The following is a 20,083-nucleotide window of genomic DNA, read 5'->3' on the forward strand; positions in this document are numbered from 1 at the left end:
TTGTCAAAATTTTATTTCTATAGAAAATTTTGTCAAAATTTTATTTCTATAGAAAATTTTGTCAAAATTTAATTTCTATAGAAAATTTTGTCAAAATTTAATTTCTATAGAAAATTTTGTCAAAATTTAATGTCTATAGAAAACTTTCTCAAATATTTTATATCTATAGAAAATTTTGTCAAAATTTTATTTCTATAAAAAATTTTGTCAAAATTTTATTTCTATAGAAAATTTTGTCAAAATTTTATTTCTATAGAAAATTTTGTCAAAATTTTATTTCTATAGAAAATTTTCGCAAATATTTTATATATATAGAAAATTTTGTCAAAATTGTATTTCTATAGAAAATTTTCTCAAATATTTTATATCTATAGAAAATTTTGTCAAAATTTTATTTCTATAGAAAATTTTGTCAAAATTTAATTTCTATAAAAAATTTTTTGTCAAAATTTTATTTCTATAGAAAATTTTCTCAAATATTTTACATCTATAGAAAATTTTGTCAAAATTTTATTTCTATAAAAAATTTTGTCAAAATTTTATTTCTATAGAAAATTTTTGTAAAAATTTATTTCTATATTTCTATAGAAAATTTTGTCAAAATTTTATTTCTATAGAAAATTTTTGTTAAAATTTTATTTCTATATTTCTATAGAAAATTTTGTCAAAAATTTATTTCTATCGAAAATTTTTGTCATCAATTTATTTTATTTCTATAGAAAATTTAGTCAAAAAAATTTTGTCTTTCGAAAATTTTCTCAAAATTTTATTTCTATAGAAAATTTTGTCAAAATTTTATTTTTATAGAATATTTTGTCAAAATTGTATTTCTATAGAAAATTTTTTTAAGATTTTGTTTCTATAGAAACTTTTGTCAACATTTTATTTCTATAGTAAATTTTGTCAATATTTTATTTCTATAGAAAATTTTTGTCATCATTTTATTTCTATAAAGAATTTTGTCAAAATTTTATTTCTATAGGAAATTTTGTCACAAATTTATTTCTATAGGAAATTTTGTCACAAATTTATTTCTATAGAAAATTTTGTGACAAATTTATTTTTATAGAAAATGTTGTCAAAATTTATTTCTATAGAAAGTTTTGTCAATATTTTATTTCTCTAGAAAATTTTTGTCATCATTTTATTTCTATAGAGAATTTTGTCAAAATTGTATTTCTATAGGAAATTTTGTCACAAATTTATTTCTATAGAAAATTTTGTCAAAATTTTGTTGCTATAGAAAATTTTGTCAAAATTGTATTTCTATAGAAAATTTTCTTAAATATTTTATTTCTATAGAAAATTTAGTCAAAAAAATTTTGTCTTTCGAAATTTTTTTCAAAATTTTATTTCTATAGAAAATTTTGTCAAAATTTTATTTCTGTTCAAAATTTTGTCAAAATTTTATTTCTATAGAAAATTTTGGTCAAAATTTTATTTCTATAGAAAATTTTGTTAAAATTTTATTTCTATAGAAAATTTTGTCAAAATTTTATTTCTATAGAAAATTTTGTCAAAATTTTATTTCTATAGAACATTTTGTCACAATTTTGCTATATAAATTGTTGCCAACATGTTATTTCTAAAGAAAATTTTGTTAACATTTTATTTCGATAGATAATTTTGTCAAAATTTTATTTCTATAGAAAATTTTGTCAAAATGTTATTTCTATAGAAAATTTTGTCAAAATTTTATTTCTATAGAAAATTTTGTCAAAATTTTATTTTTATAGAATATTTTGTCAAAATTTTATTTCTATAGAAAATTTTGTCAAAATTTTATTTCTATAGAAAATTTTGTCAAAATTTTATTTCTATAGAAAATTTTGTCAAAATTTTATTTCTATAGAAAATTTTGTCAAAATTTTATTTCTATAGAAAATTTTGTCAAAATTTTATTTCTATAGAAAATTTTGTCAAAAATTTATTTCTATAGAAAATTTTGTCAAAATTTTATTTTTATAGAATATTTTGTCAAAATTTTTTTTTCGATAGAAAATTTTCTCAAATATTTTATTTCTATAGAAAATTTAGTCAAAGTTTTATTTCTATAGAAAATTTTGTCAAAGTTTAATTTCTATAGAAAATTTTCTCAAATGTTTTATGTCTATAGAAAATTTTGTCAAAAAAAATTTTGTCTTCGAAAATTTCCTCAAAATTTTTCTTTCGGAATTTTTTTCAAAATTTTATTTCTATAGAACATTTTGGTCATCATTTTATTTCTATAGACAATTTTGTCAACATTTTATTTCTATAGAACATTTTTACATAATTTTAGTTCTATAGAAAATTTTTTTCATCAATTTATTTCTATAGAAAATTTTCTCAAAATTTATTTCTATAGAAAATTCTCAACATTTTATTTCTATAGATAATTTTGTCTTCAATTTATCTCTATAGAAAATTTTGTTAATTTTTTTTTTCGATAGAGAATTTTGCCAATATTTTATTTATATAGAAAATTTTGTAAAAATTTTATTTCTATAGAAAATTTTTGTCATCATTAATTATATCTACAGAAAATTTTGTCAAATTTTTATTTTTATAGAAAATTTTCTCAAAATTTATTTCTATTGAAAATTTTGTCATCATTTTATTTCTATAGAAAATTTTGTCAAAATTTTATTTCTATAGAAGAGGACGTATTCGGACTGATGTACATGCTTCCTATTATAGGCCTGCTCTTCAATCTTCTTTGGCACTCCTGAAATGTGAAACATGTGCCAAACTACATCTAGAGTACATTGAAGTAGACTTAACGTGAATGAAGGAAATAACAAAATAAATTTATTTCCGTTTCCAAACACGAAACGTTAATACTCCCACCCACTCAGACGAAAGTGGGACTGAACAAATATTGTAGCATTTCAACTTTATTATGCTCTTTTCGCTACGTCCCCGCTAAGGGCCATGGTAGTTGATTTTGTACAATGTTCATAATTTCTCGATTGTTTAAACTTTCGAGAGAGATACACCAAAATTACACAATTGTGAGCCTAAAACTTACCTCCATTACAGTCGGGACAACACAATTTGCGTGTTGGCTGTTGTTGCTTATAGCATTGTTGTGTCGGATGTTGTTGTTGTTGTTGCTGATGATGATGGTGGTGGTTGTGGGGAGTAACTGTAGTTCCATCCGTTATATCCAATTGCGAATCGAAAGCTGTAAAGGTATTGACGAGTGGATGAGGGGAATAAGTGAGAGTGAGAGAAGAGTAAATAAGCATGTTTAGGGTTTGGTTGCTGTTAGAGTCTCGCGCTCTATGAAACCAATCACGGCACACCAATCACAATGGCTGCGTGTGAGAACAATAGAGAGACCTTCGCAACGAATTGAAAGAATAACAAAAGGAAACAAAACACAATGGCTGAGAAACGAGAGTAGGACAAAAACAAAACCAACAACATAATACTTACCATAGTTATTGTTGTGTTTATTTTTCATTCCTTCTTCCCCTTTTTCGTTATGAGCAAGCATATCCTCAGTACATCCGCGAACCAATCGTTGTTGCTGAGCCGAGTGTAACAAATTGTATGTGGACTGAGAGGATGCTGCCAACGATGATGATGAAGTTGAAGAGGTGGAGTTTTGCTGCAAATGATTTAATGCAGCCGTTGCGGATGCAGACTGTTGCGAGCTTGACTGTTGTGTTGGAGCTACGGTTGCTATACGCGGTGGTATGGCACAAGGCATCGTTGATGCATGAAACTTTTGCAAATGGAAGTCTAAAGCACGCTGAGCACAAAAACTCACCCCACATTGGGCACATTGGTAACGAGACCCATGGACTTGTGCCACATGATCCTGGCGTTCGCTACGTCGTTGAAAATGTTTGGGACAATAGTCACAGTTGTAGGGTTTCTCGGCGGGATGCATGGTAATGATGTGATTGCTGTAGTCCACATTGTTAGTGAACTTTGGCCGTTTGTGACAGAACCGACAGATTAGGCTTATCTTCTGCGTTCGTGGTGGAATACGAATGGGAGTTGGCGATGAAGTTGAAGCTCGTGGTAGTAGGGGTTTCTGTGATTGGATCCTTTGCTGTAAAATTCTTTGAATTCCTTGGCGAGTAATTTCCCTCTGTGGTGGAGCAACAGGCGCTGAAGCCGAAGTCTTCGATGGTTCTTGCACTTCTTCACTAGACGATCTCATAGGCATTGAGACAGGCTGACTTGGAACTTCAGAGGTTATTGGAAATGAATTGAATACATTTTCATTGGATGTGGTACCATCTTCTCCAAGGGATTGAGGTGTGCTAATTTCACTGCAATTGTCGCCAGCCATTTGGGTGTGCAATAAAACTGTGGGTGTTGTAGAAGCATTGGCAATATATTGTTGTTCTCCAGTGGTCAAATTTTTCACAACCATTACATAGGTATTATTAGGGGTTTGTTGCTGTTGTGAATGTGGATGTTGCTCTGATCCTTGGGAAGTTTGTCCTTGATAGACGTGGATGTAATTTTCATTATTTTCCAATGAAGAGCTATGAGCATTGGCTGGTTGTGGTGGAACCAGCACTGTATTGAATGTTGGATTACTTAAATAAATTTCTCCTGAGGTATTCACATAATATGTAGCCGCCGCTGCTGCTGCTGGTGTTGACGACGTATTCGACCAACTCAAATTATTGCTAGCTGTATTCGAGTCTAATGTAACATATTGAACATTTTGTTGTTGAGAATGTGGAAGCTCTTGAGGAGTACTTATAAAAACGGGACCATGCGGTGTATTAGTGAGAATATATTGTTGATGCATTAGCGAAGTTTCGGATACAACATCACCACATAATCCCGATGATTGTGCATAGTCCTCTGTTTCATATGGCACAGAAGGGTTTGTTGTTTCGTCTACCAATGGTGGCAGATTAGCATTAGTTGGTGAATCTATATCTGTGGCTTCATATTGCATAACAGAAGGCGGAATACCGCTAGTGGGGGGAATATAATTTATACTGGGTTCTTCTGCCGTGGAAGGAATAATGACGGCGGCATTTAAATTTTGGTCATCATAATCGTTTGGAGGCTGTTCTCCAGCTTCGTAGTGGACATTCGATTGCTGCTCTTCAATTATTCTTGTTGCAGTTTCTTTTACCGTAGCAACTTCTGCCAAATCTGTCAATGTTGATGATCCTGGCTCAATAGAAGCCTCTAATCTTTCCGCAGGAAATTCTTCAAGATTTTTCTCATCAGTCTTATCCAATGATTCCAATAGATCCCTATTGGAATACTCTTTATCTCTGACCACGTTTTCGCTTTCATTATCATTCGAAAGTTGGTCAACTGATGTTGCTATGGGTTCTCCATTAGCATTCAACTCAATATTCTCAAAACATGGTATATCATTTTGGAAACCAATTAACTCCGATTGAGTACTTTCCTCCGCAAAACAGTCTGTATAGGAAGGTAAATGATCAGAAGACAAACCTCCACTTTGATGGCTACTACTTATACTACTTATAGTGGTTGTGGTATGCCCACTCATGCTACTTTGGGGTGTCATGGCATTATAGTCCATATGCGTTTGAATGAAAGGACTCAAAGACATGGGATTGCTATTTACAGTTCTGGGACTTTCGGCATATAAGCTTTGGGATGGAGTTGTGGGGGCATCTGTCATTGGTGAATATATAGATGTATGGGCTAGAAAATCTTCGCTCTCACCTGAACGTGGTGTATTATACATATCACGATCGTGCATTTCATTTAATATACCATTTAGGGTATCCTCAACATCGCGTATTTCGGCACTCAATATGGGATTTGACGTTGTTGCCAGATGTGGCAAAACATCCATTGTATTGGTATCACCTTCGGTAACGTCGGGAGAATTTATGCAATTAGCTTGAAAATCATTGATAAAATCGGTTATTTTCGAGGAGGCGCCAGAAAATGGTTGAGGGTTAATTTTATTTTCACCACAATCAATGGATACTGATTCCTGTGCAACTACTTCTAAAATATTTGTATGTAATGCGTTTATTTGTATCGGTGTGTTGGAAGTGGATATTACATTTTCTTCAGAGATTTCGTGGGCGTTTGTGTCATTGGCCAAGTTTTCGGTTATGACACTGGGAGATGTGGAGTTAAAATCAGTTTGTGTCTCAGGCGTATGACCATCACTTCTTATGTTGGGTTCTTTTTGCGTTGCTTTATTTCCATTTTCTATCGATTTTCCGAGTGTATCCAAGTTGTTTGTTATTACATTATTGTCGTAATCACTATTCGTTAGTGTAGGCTCAGTTTCTCTCTCCTCAATTGGCGAATCGTTGGCATTTCCTGGATAGGATTTACAATCAATGTTTTCAGATGTTTTTCTTTCTTCTTCCATTTGATCGGATGAGTAGAATGGTTCGTAGGAAATTTCTTGATCAGTATGAACGTTTGAATCTTTTTCTGATGGAAAGGTCTCTATATTATCGTTGTCAATAGCCATTACTGGTGCACTAAGTTCCACATGAGGCTGAGATGTGTTGATCGAATTTTCGTTATTTGTTAGATCATCAGTTTTTGACAAAGTCCTTTCGTGATCTTCAGTGTTGGTAATACTATGTGAATGCAACTGGCTGTCAGGAGGTAGTTCATGTGCAGCATTATTAATTTGGCTATCACTTGAAATTTCAGTCTCATTGGCAATTCTATTTTCTTGTAAAGTTTCCTGGTCATTGGATGATGGTTTCACAGCCAGCTCTAAAGAGCTATCTTCATTGCTTTCATTTGTTGTTTCATTTAAAGTATCTTGGATATCTTCGGATATTATTTGGGTTTCTTCCTGCTTCCAATTTCCCTCTTCGCCATATGTAGCTTTTGTTAAATGCATTCTTTTAAAGTGCTGAGTTAATGAAGCCAACGGCACTCGAACCACCAGCTTTTGATTATCCATCACGGTTTCCTTTTCCTGTTGTGTGAATTGAATTCGTTCCTTCAATGAGGGTGAGAATTCACTGGTATATTCCTGTATTTGCGTGTCATTAGGAGTAAATTTATTATGTTTATCGATATTAACATCTTTTTGGCCGGAAGATATTTCTTCTTCTTCTTCTTCGGTTTGAGAATTCCCTTCTATCTTTGGACTTTTTTGAGTATACGCTAAATGTTCTTCGTTCTCAATTGTGTTAGGTAATAAATGATTTGCATTCTTCTGTTGAGTTTTGGCTGGAAGATTTTTTTCCATATCATTGGCATGGTGATCCGGTTTGGATCTTTTATTTCCTAAGCTTATAACTGTCTCATCAGCTATAATCGGGCTATCACATTCACGAGATATCAAATCCATTTTCTCATTTTTAGTATGAATGGAATTTTCTATAGCTTTTACATTTACGTTCGAATTATCCTCGTTTTGTAGTTTACGTTTTCCACTACGCACTGGTGATGATGAAGTGGAGGTTGATGGTGTTGATACATCCGTATGTTCGCTGAGGAGATCTTCTTTGCGAAGACAAGTAAACCGGGTGCTGCTACGGCGTTGTAAAATTAATTTCATGCCACGACGACTGCGATTATCTACAGTAGATTTGTGGTTGGTGGATTGTTTTCTTTTGTTTACCGCAGGCATGGTATTGGTATGGGAATCTGCACTATTTTGTATTGATATTGAAGGCTTCTGTTTGGTGTCCTCAGAGGTTGGTTTGCAAATATTAATTTGGCTTTTAGCTTCTGATTGTGAACTGAATTCTGGTTCAAGTTTAATTACGGTTGGATCCACCTCTTCCGCTTGGTCTTTTGGAATTGTTGTTTGCAAAGGATCACACATATCAATATCCTTCTCATCCTCACCTTCATCATCGGCATCTGTATCTTTATCACAAATTGGATTTTCCACTAAAGAGTTTATGGAATTTGTTCTTTGTATTGATTCTTCATTCATAGTCTGCAAGCGAAGGTCCTCCACAATGGAGCAATTATTAGGATTATCTATTTCGGATTCTGATTTCTCATTTGCTGAAGGATTATTACATTTGAATATCTTCTCCATGGATATGGTGTTGGCCTTCATTTGAGCTTTGGTTTTCCAAAAATATTTGGATCGATGACTTGCAGCATCCTGAATTCGATGATTGGTATTAGCCTCATCATAATAAAGCAACTCATCATCATTGTACGATTTATCCATGTCCTCGTCGTCATCTTCCGTAGAACTTGATACACAAGACGATGAAGAAGACATAGACGAAAGAGAAGTGGACGACGACGACGATGAAGAATATAAACGTTGAGCTCGTCTCCTTTGCCATCTTATATCATTTGTATCGTATGCTGGTAAGGTTTTGTAAATATTTTTAATATTCCTATCAGATTTACCAGGCGATGAGGTATACAAAGATGATGAAATCGATGAAGAGAATGATAAGGTTAAATTTTTTGTAGAATTCCCTTTATTGTTGTGCAAAATCTCTTTGGAACTGAATAATTTACTTGGTGATATTGTAAATATGTTTCTCTTATCACCATCGCCTTCGTTGTTATGAATGCTAAGTGAATTTTGATTTTTGACAGTTAAAATTTTTAAAGCACTATCAAATTTTGGTTGTTTTTTCATATCATGAAGGTTGCTTGATTTTCTTGCTAGGCTTTCTAGAGTTTCGGTGTTTTGTTGTTTTCTATCACAGCTTATTTGGGATATGGTTGTAGTTTTGCAGGAACTAGCGGGAGATCTTACATTTTTGGAACGTTTCCTTTTGACTCGTGATGACTTTTCTCGCCCTGAAAAAGATTTCCTAATGCAATCTTTTAGAGATTCTTGTTGAGGTTCTCTTGTATGGAGGGAAGTCAAGTCGATTTTCTGGTCTTCCGCCAGAGATAAGGATTCAGATACTATAGCGTTTGAAAACAATTTATTTTCGTCCTTCTTATTTTGTTTATGATCTTGATGATTTTGATTATTGTTGTTATCATCACTAAGGGGGCAGGCCATTATGATTTCAAGATTCTCAATAGATTCTTTATTTAAACATTCTTCCCTAATCTCTAAAGAGTTGGCTTCCAATGTTGGAATAAGTTCATCTTTTTCTCTCATTTTATTATTTGCACTTAAATCACACAATTCCATCGTTGCGGCTTTATCATATACCGCCGATGAGTTTGCTCGAGTTGTTATGGTAGAATAAGATTTTAGAGCAGCTTTGGTCAACGGCAGAGAAGAACTTTCAGCTGGACTTTTGTGAGTGAGAGTTAACAAATCTTTTTTTCTTGGTCTTCCTTTTCTTCGTTTTTCCGGTTTACTTTGTGTTCTAGCAGCAACGACATCCGGTCTGTCATTTTGGATTGGCAATTGGCAGGTATTATTATTTATTGTGGTTTCTGATACATTTCTGAATATTTCGTCGTCCTCATTTTGACATTTATCTTCAATTGTTGACCTCTCATTGAGATGATGAGGGTCACCATAGCTATTATTATTTCTTTTTCTTCTTTTAACCATAGGTTCTAATTGTTTGATATCATTATCACATTGTGGGTTTTGGAAGCATTCGGATGTGGTTTTGACGTGCACATTTGGGGCCTCCGTATTAGTTTTGGAATCCAGTTCAGCAATGTTAAGATCCAATGTGGCATTTGCATCTTCAGTAAATGTTGAAGATTTTCCATTGCCTTCGTTTTCTTGATTAACATCAGACGATAGAGAATGTGTCTCTGTTGCAAGTGGCAACAATTGTTGATCTTTAGTGGTAATGGCGGCGGTGGTGGTGGTGGTGGAGGTATTTGGTGTTTCGGTAGCTGAAACTTCGTCAAAAGATTTTGCTACCGAAATTATATCCACATTGAATGTGGAGGAGGATGATGATGATACTGGTGGTTGTGGTGGTGATGGTGGTGTTGGTAATGTTGTTACTAGATTGACGATAGCATTTTCTTTCGCCGGTTCATCTGTTCCTTCGCTGTGCATTTGTTGTGGCCCATCTTCGCCTTCATCGTTCTTTGTTTCCAACATTTTCTCTTGGCATTTGTGTTGTTGCTTTGGTTCCTGCTCCAGCCGCCGTAGTTCTTCCTCATACATGTTACGCATTTGTGCTTGAACTTTAAGGCATTTTCTTCGGAATTTATGGATCATATAGAATTGTGCTGTACATTTTGCACATATACGTTGGGGAAGGCCATCATTACATTTAATCTGCAAAATAGAAGTAAAAAAAAACGGAGAATATGATGAAATATGACCAAAACAAATGGACCAAACAAAAAACAATAGATGATGTAGTAGACACACTGACACTTTCTAATGGATTATTATTTTATGTGAACATTATTACTTTACTTTTTGTATTTCTTCCTTAAGCTGACAAAATAATACTTATGTGTACTTAAAAGATTTCAAGACCACATAGGCTAAAGAGGAAAACTCTCAACGAAGATGTTTTATATTTACAATCGTATTTATGGTCATGTTTTTATGGCCTTTAACTATAATGGAGTATTAAGGCTAACAATATAAGCCTAATTAATGCGATGAAACTCTGATATCCACCGATTTCCACGTTGATAAAATGAGACGGAGAAGTGACACATAATGTTTGTTCTCCAAATAGCCAATAGTTTTCAATTCCGATTCCAGTAGAACCTGAGAATATTATTTATACAATAGAAAAGTTGCAATTTATTACAAAAAAAAGGTTCCGAAATTATTCCAAAGCAAAAATTGTGGTAAATAACATCAAATTTTGGAATCAGTTTAGATTTGTTTGAATTCGTGCAAAAAGTGGCCTTTTTGGGCACAAAATACGGCCTTCAAACGACCAACAAAGCCATCACACGAAGTGGCATGAAAGTGTCTCGGTGGGTTTTTGGTTCAACCTCTTATTTATTTGGCTGGTACAATGAGAACAATGGTCACCGCAGCTCTGGACGTATTGATGGGAGTCTGCCCACTTGATCTGTATATCAGCAAAATAGTTGAGTAGAACACTCATGAGACTGAAGAGCTTGGACTTACTAAGCAACACGGATTAGAGACTCATATAAGATGGACAGCGAATGCAGCATTTTTCAGGCGGATATATTTGTTGATGAGGCTGATATTGAGAAGCGATATCAACGCCCTCATCGCCAGTCAGGCAGCAATAAAGGACTATATAGCGACTCAGCATATATACGAGGATGAGTTAAAATCGATCATACCAAGTATAGAAGATTGGGAAGAAAGGCGGCGCATACATTGTGGAGGTCTGAACATTTATACGGATGAATTAAAAATGGCTGAAGGCACTGACAATGGTATTTACTGCAACGATTTGGAGATTAGACGGTCATATAAGATGGACAGCAAATGCAGCATTTTTCAGGCGGAGATATTTGTTGATGAGACTGATATTCAGAAGCGATATCAACATCTTCATCGCCAATCAGGCAGCAATAAAGGACTATATAGCGAATCAGCATCTATATGAGGACAATTTGAAATAGATTATACCAAGTATAGAAGATTGGGAAGAAAAGCGGCGCATATACTCGTATTTTGGAGATGTGAACATTTATTCGGATGAATCAAAAATGGTTGAAGGCACTGACAATGGTATTTCCTGCGAAGAGTTAGGGATTAGAGAATCATATAGGATGGACAGCGGATGCAGCAATTTTTCAGGAGGAAATATTTGGTGATGAGGCCGATATTCAGAAACGATATCAACGTCTTCATCGCCAGTCAGGCAATAATAAAGGACTATATAGAGATAAATCGATTATACACCGTATAGAAGATTGGGAAGAAAAGCGGCGCATACATTTTGGAGATGTGAACATTTATAATAACGAATCAAAAATGGTTGAAGGCACTGATAATGGTATTTCCTGCGAAGAGTTAAAGATCAGAAAGTCATATTGACTCAGCATGTATATTGGAGCAAGTTGAAATCGATCATACCAATTATAGAGGATTGTGAAGAAAGACGGCGCATACATTGTGGAGATCTAAACATTTATATGGATGAAATAAAAATGGCTGAAGACACTGACAATGGTATTTACTTCAAAGAGTTGGGGATTAGAGAGTCATATAAGATGGACAGCAAATGCAGCATTTTTCAGGCGGAGATTTTTGTTGATGAGGCTGATATTCAGAAGCGATATCAACATCTTCATCGCCAACTAGGCAGCAATAAAGGACTATATAGAATCAGCATCTATATGAGGACTATTTGAAATAGATTATACAAAATATAGAAGATTGGGGAAAAAAGCGGCGCATATACTTTGGAGATGTGAACATTTATTCGGATGAATCAAAAATGGTTAAAGGCACTGACAATGGTATTTCCTGTGAAAAGTTAGGAATCAGAAAGTCATATTGACTCAGCATGTATATTGGAGCAAGTTGAAATCGATCATACCAAGTATAGAGGATTGGGAGAAAAGACGGCGCATACATTTTGAAGATTTGAACATATACGGATGAATTGGTAATTGAAAAAGTTGGGGATTAGAGTATCATATAAGATAGATAGCGGATGCAGCAATTTTTCAGGCGGAAATATTTGTTGATGAGGCCGATATTCAGAAACGATATCAACGATACTTCATATTCGTGATTTCGATGACATTTCAATTAAAAAATTAATTGCAACATTTAATTTCGTGATTAAATCATAAAAAAAAAATTGTATGTATAACATACTGCATTGGATTTCACAATCGAATATTTTTTTTATTTAAATAGGAAATATGCAAAATAGGGAAAATATTTTTTTCCACCTCCTTGTCTAGGATTGTTTTTAACTTAAAGGTAGTGTTTAAAACCATCGCAAAATCTAATAAAAAAAATGTTGGCACGTTATACACAGTCGAACTCTCTCCCTGTGTCTTTCTATATATTTTTACAAAAAAATCGCTTCTATAACATATACCCCAAACACATTTTGCTTCAAACATATATATTTTCAGGATTGGTGCAAACAAAATACTGTTTGTATTGTTCAAACATATTATGTTTCACCTTAGGGCATACACTGCCCTAAGGTGAAACATAATATGTTTTCTTTGTGTGGATATATTTTTAAGGCGCCAATTTGTTACTTCCATTATTTTACTTGCAGCATACTTTCTAGGTCTCTCTTTCTAAACACATTTATGTTTCCAAATTAATATATGTCTGCATCTAAGCATATTATATTTACAAACATTTTATGTCCATATGTCCCAAACATGTTATGCTAGTTTATGAACATTATATGCTTGCTCTTAAACATATTGTGTTAAAAAATTTTAGTTCTAAACATATAATTTTTACACCCAAACATATGAAAAACAGTTTTTTCGTCCGTGTAGGAATAAATTTTTTTACAAACTATAGAAATAAAATTTTTGAGAAAATTTTCTATAGAAATAAAATTTTTACAAAATTTTCTATAGAAATAAAATTTTGCAAAAATGTTCTGTAGAAATAAAATGTTGACAAAATTTTCTATAGAAATGAAACTTTGACAAAAAATTTTTTAGAAATAAAATTTTGGCAAAATTACTCCCAAAAAGCCAGCCGAGATATAAAACTAGAAATTTTAAGAAATAGAGAAGATGCAAGTTTTTGTTAGAGATATATCCCAGTAAAAACTTGCAAGAGTCAGTACACAATTACCAGCTGTTTTTTAGCCGAACAACTACTAAGAGTAAAATCCATTTTTTACTCTCTTGCAAGTTTTTACTGGAAAAGTAGGCAAACATACCGATTGCTTAACTATCAAAAGATATTCGTAGATGACATCCCTAATTTCGACGAACCCTTTAGACAATTGTCATACAATGTGTTGTTGGCCCTTTCGATAAGAAAAACAATACGAGTACACATACATGCCCAATCAATTACACTTCAATTAAAATGGTCGTCGTCATCGGTTCGTTTAATATGTGGACCCCTACCAGTCTAATAACCAATGGGAGGGAGCAGTTTAACGGTAGACATAGTTTGTTGTAAGTTTTATTCTCATATATAATTTGATAATTTCAAACATCCCCTAATTGATGTAAAATACATACATACATACATATGTGTATATGCCTGTATATCTACATGCATATACCTATATGCTCATACCTCTTCTCATATTATTTATTATTTACTTGTCGTGTCTGACATGCACATATTCTCATGTTGCGTTCATGCACATACGTTCAGGTAATTGAAATTAGTCAACCTTAAATGGTTCGGTAATTGCTCTGAGAGGCAGAGAAATGGGGACAATTTTGTTTTTGAATGCTCACTTAGTGGGGATAACAAAGAGAAGCAGCAAGCAGCTTTTGTGGATTTGTAATTTTTATTAATGTTGAAAATATATACATATGAAAATATATAAATATTTAAATAAAGGTAGTAGTAGTACAATAAAAATGAAAAAGAAGCCCTAGATATTTGGCATTTGAATGACACATGACATACCGCAATAACACATGCGTCAAATGTCACGATAACGGTACATTTAAGCGGTCATCATCAGTAATTGCATGACACTTAATTTTTCATGGTCTTTTAAGGTGAATATTTTGATCAAAGCTTTTGAAACTTCCTGGCCAATAGCCAATAATTTATGTCACCAATTAGATGTGATTGTAGGCTTAAATCATCATTAAAGGATCCCAAAAATATGAATACATAAGAATATAATCATATGTAAAAGGTCATAAAAGGGGTAGCCACAGTTGGTAGAATTCTACCAATACTAAGCGGTACTTTACAATATTTCTATAGAAATACAATTTTGACAAAATTTTCTATAGAAATAAAATTTTGCAAACATTTTTTATAGAAATAAAATTTTGCAACAATTTTCTTTAGAAATAAAAATTTGACAAACTTTCTATTGACTTAAAATTTTGACAAATTTTGACAACAATTTTCTTTAGAAATAAAATTTTGACAAAATTTTCTATATAAATAGAATTTTGCAAAAATGTTCTATAAAAATAAAAATTTGAGAAAATTTTCTATAAAAATAACATTTTTGATAAAATTTTCTATAGAAATACAATTTTGATAAAATTTTCTATATAAGTACAATTTTGCAAAGATGTTCTATAGACATACAATTGTGACAATATTTTCTATAGAAATAAAATTTTTAACAAAATTTTCTATGGACATAAAATTTTGCAAAAATTTTCTTAAAAAATAACAATTGTGACAACATTTTCTATAAAATAAAATTTTACAAACATTTTCTATAGAAATAAAATTTTGACAAAATTTTCTCTAGAAATAACATTTTTGAAAAAATTCTCTATAGAAATACAATTTTTGACAAAATTTTCTATAGAAATAAAATTTTTACAAAAGTTTCTATAGAAATAAAATTTTGACATAATTTTCTTCAGAAATAAAATTTTGACAAAATTCTCTATAGAAATAAAATTTTTGGGAAAATTTTCTCTAGAAATAAAATTTGTGAGAAAATGTTCTATAAAATAAAATTTTTGAGAAAATTGTCTATAGAAATAAAATTTTTGTCAAAATTTTCTATAGAAATAAAGTTTTGACAAAATTTTTTATAGAAATAAAATTTTGCAAACATTTTCTATAGAAATCAAATTTTGACAAAATTTTCTATAACAAAAAAATATAAAATTTTCTATAGAAATAACATTTTTGAGAACATTTTCTATAGAAATACAATTTTTGACAAAATTTTCTATTGAAATAAAATGTTGATACAATTTCTATAGAAATAAAATTTTGAGAAAATTTACTATAGAAATAAAATTTTGCAAAAATTTTCTAAAGAAATACAATTTTTGACAAAATTTTATATTGAAATAAAATTTTGATACAATTTTCTATGGAAATAAAATTTTCAGAAAATTTTCTTAAAAAATAACAATTGTGACAATATTTTCTATAGAAATAAAATTTTAACAAAATTTTCTATAGAAATAAAATTTTAACAAAATTTTCTATAGAAATACAATTTTTACAAAATTTTCTATAGAAATAAAATTTTGACAAATTTTTCTCTAGAAACAAAATTTTCTCTAGAAATAACATTTTTGAGAAAATGTTGTATAGAAATAAAATTTTTGAGAAAATTTACTATAGAAATAAAGTTTTGATAAAATTTTCTATAGAAATAAAATTTTGCAAAAATTTTCTATAGAAATAAAATTTTTGTCAAAATTTTCTCTAGAAATAACATTTTTGAGAAAATTCTCTATAGAAACAAAGGGTGATTTGTTAAGAGCTTGATAACTTTTTTTAAAAAAAAAACGCATAAAATTTGCAAAATCTCGTCGGTTCTTTATTTGAAACGTTAGATTGGTCCATGACATTTACTTTTTGAAGATAATTTCATATAAATGTTGACCGCGGCTGCGTCTTAGGTGGTCCATTCGGAAAGTCCAATTTTGGGCAACTTTTTCGAGCATTTCGGCCGGAATAGCCCGAATTTCTTCGGAAATGTTGTCTTCCAAAGCTGGAATAGTTGCTGGCTTATTTCTGTAGACTTTAGACTTGACGTAGCCCCACAAAAAATAGTCTAAAGGCGTCAAATCGCATGATCTTGGTGGCCAACTTACCGGTCCATTTCTTGAGATGAATTGTTCTCCGAAGTTTTCCCTCAAAATGGCCATAGAATCGCGAGCTGTGTGGCATGTAGCGCCATCTTGTTGAAACCACATGTCAACCAAGTTCAGTTCTTCCATTTTTGGCAACAAAAAGTTTGTTAGCATCGAACGATAGCGATCGCCATTCACCGTAACGTTGCGTCCAACAGCATCTTTGAAAAAATACGGTCCAATGATTCCACCAGCGTACAAACCACACCAAACAGTGCATTTTTCGGGATGCATGGGCAGTTCTTGAACGGCTTCTGGTTGCTCTTCACTCCAAATGCGGCAATTTTGCTTATTTACGTAGCCATTCAACCAGAAATGAGCCTCATCGCTGAACAAAATTTGTCGATAAAAAAGCGGATTTTCTGCCACTGATTTTGGTAATAAAATTCAATGATTTGCAAGCGTTGCTCGTTAGTAAGTCTATTCATGATGAAATGTCAAAGCATACTGAGCATCTTTCTCTTTGACACCATGTCTGAAATCCCACGTGATCTGTCAAATACTAATGCATGAAAATCCTAACCTCAAAAGAATCACCCTTTACAATTTTTGACAAAATTTTCTATAGAAATAAAATTTTTACAAAAGTTTCTATAGAAATAAAATTTTGACATAATTTTCTTCAGAAATAAAATTTTGAAAAATTCTCTATAGAAATAACATTTTTGGGAAATTTTTCTCTAGAAATAAAATTTGTGAGAAAATGTTCTATACAAATAAAATTTTTGAGAAATTTTTCTATAGAAATAAATTTTTTGTCAAAATTTTCTATAGAAATAAAGTTTTGACAAAATTTTTTATAGAAATAAAAATATAAAACTTTCTATAGAAATAACATTTTTGAGAAAATTTTCTAAAGAAATTCAATTTTTGACAAAATTTTCTATTGAAATAAAATTTTGATACAATTGTCTATAGAAATAGAATTTTGAGAAAATTTTCTATAGAAATAAAATTTTCACAAAATTTTCTTTAGAAACAAAGTTTTGCAAAACTGTTCTATAGAAATAAAATTTTGTAAAAATTTTCTATAGAAATAAGGTTTTGAGAAAATTTTCTATAGAAATAAAATTTTGCCAACATTTTCTATAGAAATAAAATTTTTGAGAAATTTTTCCAAAGAAATAAAATTTTTGAGTAAATTTTCTATGGAAATAAAATTTTGACAAAATTTTCTATGAAAATAAAATTTTGACAAAATTTTTTTCAGAAATAAAATTTTCTATAAATATTTTTTTATTTATTTTTTTTTATAAATATTTTTTGTTTGGTAAAATTTTCTCCAAATTTTGGTAGATTATTTTTGGCTCGAGGGGCAACAGTGCATGTTATACAATTTATGACGTTTGCTGTTAGGAATAATTTCTTAATGTTTTAGTAAATAATAATGTTAATTTCTTTTCATAATAATGTTCACAAAAAAAAAATGATTATGTATAAATATAATAAGTAATTTGACAAATGAATTAATTAACCTCACAACGCCTTATTTCCCATTCAATTGTAATGAATAAACATTAGAGAGAATAATGTCAAAAGGTCGCCAGACCCAAATAAGTTTTTTGGTGTTCTCATTGGGATTATTTTCCATGCTGTTATATTACTGTATAAAACCTTACTTATTACCATAAAGTCAGCCGTAACCAACAAATGAGTTTGTTTTAATTTTCATGACAACATCACATGAATACCAAATATGTTAAGGAATAACAAAGATGATCCCAAGGGATGAATTTGTAAAGAAAAAGCCTTCGTGATTTTTGTTCTGTAGTAGGTGATCATAAAATTGAATGGATAGTCGAAACAGTGAAATACTTTTTGTATTATAGGAATTATTAGGACGTTGGGATTATTAATATTATAGGGTAGTTAAAAAAATTCGTACAAGACTGGTTAATATTGATTAATTAATACCGCAATACTCTATTTGTGTACACCTTCCGTTTCTGAAACCATAGTTTACCGCCTGAAAATATGCTAAGCAAATTAGAGGTAGTTGCAGTTAGAGTGGCAACATTTTATTTCCATAGCAAATTTTGTCAAAATTTTATTTCTATAGAAAATTTTGTCAACAATTTATTTCTATAGAAAATTTTTTCAGAATTTTATTTCTATAAAAATTGTTGTAAAAATTTTACTTCCATAGAAAATTTTGTCAAAATTTTATTTCTATAGAAAATTTTGTTAATATTTTATTTCTATAGAACATTTTGTCAAAATTTTCTATAGAAATAGTAATTTCAGTAATTTTATTTCTATAGAAAATTTTGTCAAAATTTTATTTCTATAGAAAATTATGTCCAAATTTTATTTCTATAGAAAATTTTCTCAAAATTTTATTTCTATAGAAAATTTTGTCAAAATTTTATTTCTATAGAAAATTTTGTCAAAATTTTATTTCTCTACAAAATTTTGTCAAAATTTTATTTCTCTAGAAAATTTTTGCAAAGTTTTATTTCTATAGATAATTTTGTTAAATTTTTATTTCTATAAATAATTTTGTCAAAATCTTATTTCTATAGAAAATTTTGTTAAAATCTTATTTCTATGGAAAATTTTGTCAAAATCTTATTTCTATAGAAAATTTTGCCAAAATTTTATTTCTATAGAAAATTTTGTCAAAATTTTATTTCTATAGAAAATTTTGTCAAAATTTTATTTCTATAGAAAATTTTGTCAACATTTTATTTCTATAGAACTATTTCTATAGAAAATTTTGTCAGTATTTTATTTTTATAGATAATTTTGTATAATTTTTATTTCTATAGAAAATTGTTGCAAAATTTTATTTATAATAACATTTTGTTCAAATTTTATTTCTTTAGAAAATTTTGTCAAATTTTTATTTCTATAGAAAATTTTGTCAAAATTTTATTTCTATAGAAAATTTTGTCAAAATTTTATTTCTATAGACAATTTTGTCAAAATTTTATTTCTATAGAAAATTTTGTCAAAATTTTATTTCTATAAAAAATTTTGACAAAATTTTATTTCTATAGAAAATGTTGTCAAAATTTTATTTCTATAGAAAATTTTGTCAGAACTTTATTTCTATAGAAAATTTTGTCAAAATTTTATTTCTATAGAAAATTTTGTCAAAATTTTATTTCTATAGAAAATTTTGTCAAAATTTTATTTCTATAGAAAATTTTGTCAAAATTTTATTTCTATAGAAAATTTTGTCAAAATTTTATTTCTATAGAAAATTTTGTCAACTTTTTATTTCTATAGAACATTTTGTTAATATTTTCCTTCTATAGAACTATTTCTATAGAAAATTTTGTCAGTATTTTAATTTTATAGATAATTTTGTATAATTTTTATTTCTATAGAAAATTGTTGCAAAATTTTATTTCCATAGAAAATTTGTGCAAAATTTTATTTTCATAGAAAATTTGTGCAAAATTTTATTTATAAGAACATTTTGTTCATATTTTATTTCTATAGAAAATTTTGTCAAATTTTTATTTCTATAGAAAATTTTGTCAAAATTTTATTTCTCCATTTGTTTTGTTTCGTTATAGTTGGTTTTGTTCTTTAAGCATTGTTGTTG

General features: G+C 30.0%; 1 protein-coding gene and 1 long non-coding RNA gene across 2 annotated transcripts in view; one reads left to right on the forward strand and one right to left on the reverse strand.

Moving 5' to 3' along the window:
• Positions 1-20,083, forward strand: part of LOC142220943 (uncharacterized) — a 176,444-nt gene that overhangs the window by 8,735 nt on the left and 147,626 nt on the right. The gene's annotated exons all lie outside the window — the stretch shown is intronic.
• mld (molting defective) overlaps positions 1-20,083 on the reverse strand; it is a 147,285-nt gene that overhangs the window by 1,862 nt on the left and 125,340 nt on the right. Inside the window, exons 3-4 of the mRNA XM_075290372.1 lie at positions 3,421-10,114; positions 3,011-3,166 (exon numbers count right to left, since the gene is read on the reverse strand). Of these exons, the coding sequence (XP_075146487.1) occupies positions 3,011-3,166; positions 3,421-10,114 (6,850 nt within the window). The remainder of the gene's footprint in view (positions 1-3,010; positions 3,167-3,420; positions 10,115-20,083) is intronic.

Source organism: Haematobia irritans, chromosome 1 (genome assembly GCF_050003625.1).
Source record: "Haematobia irritans isolate KBUSLIRL chromosome 1, ASM5000362v1, whole genome shotgun sequence".
Classification (NCBI taxonomy): Eukaryota; Metazoa; Arthropoda; class Insecta; order Diptera; family Muscidae; genus Haematobia; species Haematobia irritans.